This window comes from Charadrius vociferus, unplaced genomic scaffold (genome assembly GCF_000708025.1).
Source record: "Charadrius vociferus isolate BGI_N301 unplaced genomic scaffold, ASM70802v2 scaffold433, whole genome shotgun sequence".
Classification (NCBI taxonomy): domain Eukaryota; kingdom Metazoa; phylum Chordata; class Aves; order Charadriiformes; family Charadriidae; genus Charadrius; species Charadrius vociferus.
The window spans coordinates 3,710,165-3,714,299 of NW_009647846.1; the positions used below are offsets into that span (position 1 = coordinate 3,710,165).

At 41.7% G+C, this 4,135-nt stretch overlaps 1 protein-coding gene across 1 annotated transcript; it reads left to right on the forward strand.

Moving 5' to 3' along the window:
* Positions 1-218: 218 nt before the first annotated feature.
* Positions 219-2,232, forward strand: TRH (thyrotropin-releasing hormone). The gene is made up of 2 exons (XM_009882875.1): positions 219-573; positions 1,646-2,232. The coding sequence occupies exons 1-2, from the start codon at positions 219-221 to the stop codon at positions 2,230-2,232; spliced, it is 942 nt and encodes a 313-aa protein (XP_009881177.1).
* Positions 2,233-4,135: the final 1,903 nt, after the last annotated feature.

The following is a 4,135-nucleotide window of genomic DNA, read 5'->3' on the forward strand; positions in this document are numbered from 1 at the left end:
CAACAGTTAACACAGAGTTCAAGAGAGAAATCATTTTTGCCTTTGCAGAAGGCAAAGCAAAATCACTGGCATTCAGAACTATCTGTGCATCAGAAAGTTAGGTGTTTAAAATGTTCATATTTATTCGCCAGAAAAATGAGCAAGTGCCTGGTTGTAATTATGAAGAATTTACAGATTCTTTGAAGAATGTAGAATAAACGGAGAGGTTAGTAACAGAAATGAGGAAGGACCCTCATAAGAGACTTCAGCTCCTACAGCAGTGCCCTATTTCTTTTTCAGTGTCTGGAAACACTGCTACTATTGCTAGGCTTGTTCGCTCCATCCTCCTCCCCTGTTGTTCTCTCTCCCATGGAAGTTGCAGGAACCCTTGTACCACAATGACATCTATCCAGCTGCCACTGCTACTCCTCTGCCTGACCTTGTGCAGTGTTTGCCTCAACGGGGGGCAGCCCCTTCCAGAGGGAAATGAGAACCTGGGAAGAAGTCCCCTGGATGACATCCTGCAGAGGTCTGAAAGCCTCATTCTTCAGTCTGTCCTCAACAAAGCTGAAAAGGAAGAAGAGATGAATAAAGGTATATATAACACTGGGGACATCCATCTGGTGATGTTGGCATAGTACTTGGCTGAGTTCATTAGATCCAATATATAGTTCCCAGGTTCTAATGTATGTATTTATCACTCAAACTGAGGGGAGGGGAAGGACAGGAGATCTGCTGCAATACACTGACACAGAGTTCTCAAAAGGCACCTTCTTCTCTAAGATCTCCCCACTTAGGCAATGCTGTACCACCACTAAGCAGCTGCAGCATAAGAAGATAGAAGCATGTCACAGAAAACTTGTGTGTCTGGCAAGTACTTCCCTAGGGAAGCTCTAAGAGGACACGTGGAGAACATTCCCCAGTTGTGGACCCTGTACCTAATGTTAATTGGAGGTGGGAGTGCTGCCATTCGCCTACTCCCTCAACCCACTGGTTTCTACACCCCAACAGAGGTGGGCTTTTCCATGGCTGGAATGCAGAGGCATTTCATAGCGCAAAGAGGAGCTGGCCCCAGGTGCCTGTAGAAAGAGCCTTTCTCCCTCTTCACGTGAATGCTAAGAGTTGGTCGTGTCAATCTAAGACCTGAAATATTAAAAAGAGCTTAAGAATGAGTAAGAGACACTAATAGAATTATGACTGGTAGCTGGAAATACCAAGCTGGCTTTCAAATGTTTACATCCCTGCTTCTACTTGTGTCTCAGCCCCATCCTTTCCCTGTCTCGTGCTGATTTCCAGCTCTTCCCCATACCCAGCTTCTGCAGCTGATTTCTTCCATCTGCTCAGCATCTTTTGCTCACCTCTCTTTACCTGAATCTGACACATTTACCTGGATCAACATATTAGGCTTTGTCATTGCATGTTTTCCCATTTGGCTGCAGCCAGTTCCTAATGTATCAATTCATCCTTGCTAAAAATGTCCCAGAACCGTTTTGTCAGATGCCATCCAGAGGGATCAAATTCAAGACCATACAGTTAACTGTGCAATTAAATAGGCATAATGAGCAACAGATGATGATCCTGCACCATAGAAATCCACAAACTCCCATTTCAACTTCCTTAGTGAGGACTATGGGAGCTCATTAACATTTTTCTTTTCCTTGGACAGAATCAAATGCCCCTCTGCCAGAATGGCTTTCCAAAAGACAACACCCTGGAAAAAAGTACCTAAATGACATGGAGAAGAGACAGCATCCTGGAAAAAGATATGTTGAGGAAGACACATCTTATGGAGACATTCAGAAGAGGCAGCATCCAGGCAAAAGAGAGATAGAAGATGACTTTGACGGCTATCTGGAGCTGAAAAAGCGACAGCATCCTGGCAGAAGGTCATTGTCGGATCAGTATGCTGACATCCCTGGTGCACAGCTAACCTACTTGAATGAGTTATCCAAAAGACAGCATCCAGGCAGAAGGTATCTGATGTACAAGCGCCAGCATCCTAGCAAAAGAGGCTGGAATGATGAGGCAGACCTAAACGACCAATATGGTGAGAAACGCCAGCAACCTGGAAAAAGGCACTGGAGTTCTGACAGCCCAGATGATGCAGGCCCCTGCAACTTTCACGAGTCCTTCACCTGTAACAAAGGCAGCTTGTTGCTTGAGTTAGTAGAAAATGTTAGCAAAGACAGGGTAGAGGAAAAACGTCAGCACCCAGGAAAGAGATCAGCATGGGAGAGTGAAACAGAGCAATGAGAAAGTAATTGTGTATCATTTGCATTTGGTGACGTAAACTGCCAGATCACTAAAAAAATTCCGTTCCCTCCCTTTTGGCTTCCTGCTGCTGACCTCTGCACCCATCTTTCAGTGCATTAATGTTCCTGTTTAAGCTAACGGCTTTTTCACACACTTAAAGGAACTAAAGGACCCAGTTGAATGGGACAGGCAAGTACTGAGAGTCTCCAACTCCCCCAGCTTTAGGAAGTTGAGTGTGCTCATTTCCGTATTGGTCCAGACCCCAGAATAATCCTACTATGTGTGTCCAATTTTCTGTTCCCAAATAACTAAAAGAGGCTCTTACATATCTGTTATGATGCTACTAAAGTGGAATAATTATATGTTTTCCTCCCACATCAGTGAAATCAATAAATTAAAAAAGAGGGAGAAAGAAGAACAATATATGCCAAGTATTTCAAAATGAAATTGAATAGGTTTTCAATTTTAAATGATACATTAATGAGGCCTGAACCCTTGCACAGTACAACCTGTCCAGACTGTAAGCACTAAACAGAGACAGGAACGGTTCTAACTGGAACAGATTAGATGACTGACTTCATAGTTTGACTTGGAACTGAGATATAAGCCCCCTTTTCATCTAAGAGGCTGCACAGTGCAAAGGGTTAATGCAACCCAGAGCATCTCAACTGGAAGTTGTGAACCTGACGGCATACACCCCGTACTAGAACTCCCACCTGGGTGTCCACATTTCAGCCATACCACTTGAAATCATGCCTGCTCCTCAGACACTTAATAATGAAAGAAGCAGACAATTTTTCTTCCAATAAGGGTTTCTGATTTCCCCCCTCTCAAAGGAACGTTTTTACTTTCTGTGGTCAGACTCCCAAAAGTGTTTATTTGGTATGAATGATTCAATAAACATCAGTAGTCAAGTCTGGGTGTCCTTATTCATTGTGCAAAAATACTGTAATAGAGTATATTTATTTATGTGTATATATATTTATATGTATATATAATAAATACATAAAAACAACCCAAGCTAAATAAAAATAAATAAATTAACATCAAAGGGCATTTTTCTAGGCACAATCTTCTTGCATGCTGGTGGTCAGCACACATTTATATGTAGAACTGTTTTGCTACTGAAGTGGAAGGATGATTTGCATGTAAATAGATGCCCTTTTTAAATCTTCTACCCGTATGACACACAAAATTATGCATCTGGGCTAAGCCCACAGCAACCTTGTCTCCTAGTTCACAGGGAACTTTACTAGAAGTCTGATTTCCTGTTCACAGGTCTAAACAATAGATTTACCGGGTTTTGCAACTGATGCACAGTTATTGAGTGCATTGAGTTATTTATATCACTTCTTGTACATTCAAAGAGGTTAGAGCACATCAGTATTTCGCTAGTGTTATTTTTTAGTAAACAAATGAGTATGTTTTCCGCTGACATTCATCCTTCTCAATATCAAGACACATTAAGTGCCTTGAATGTTCCTTTTAAATATGATTGTTTCCCCGCTCAGCGCCTCCCAGCACTTCCTCAGTTACAGAAGTTAGTTTTGCCATATGGTTTAGTTACCCTGAAGAATAATAATTAATCATCTCACTGAGTTTCACTGAAGTTAGGTGCTCCCAGGCCAATTTACACTTAATATGGTCAATCAAACAATTTCTAACTTTGGAGATAATATGCTAATATATGTGACAACTGGCAGACTTCTTCAATTGATGGGGGGTTCTAATTAACAAGTGCTGAAGAAATCCTCGGAGGAGGTAGCTGGGAACATTCCATACACTTCAGAGTTCTTCAGCACACTTTCTGTATGTGATGCCTTTTAACATGTTCAGTTTTCATTTTATGCGGGAAAAAAACATTTTTCTAAAGAATACCATTTCACATATCATTTCCGGCAAT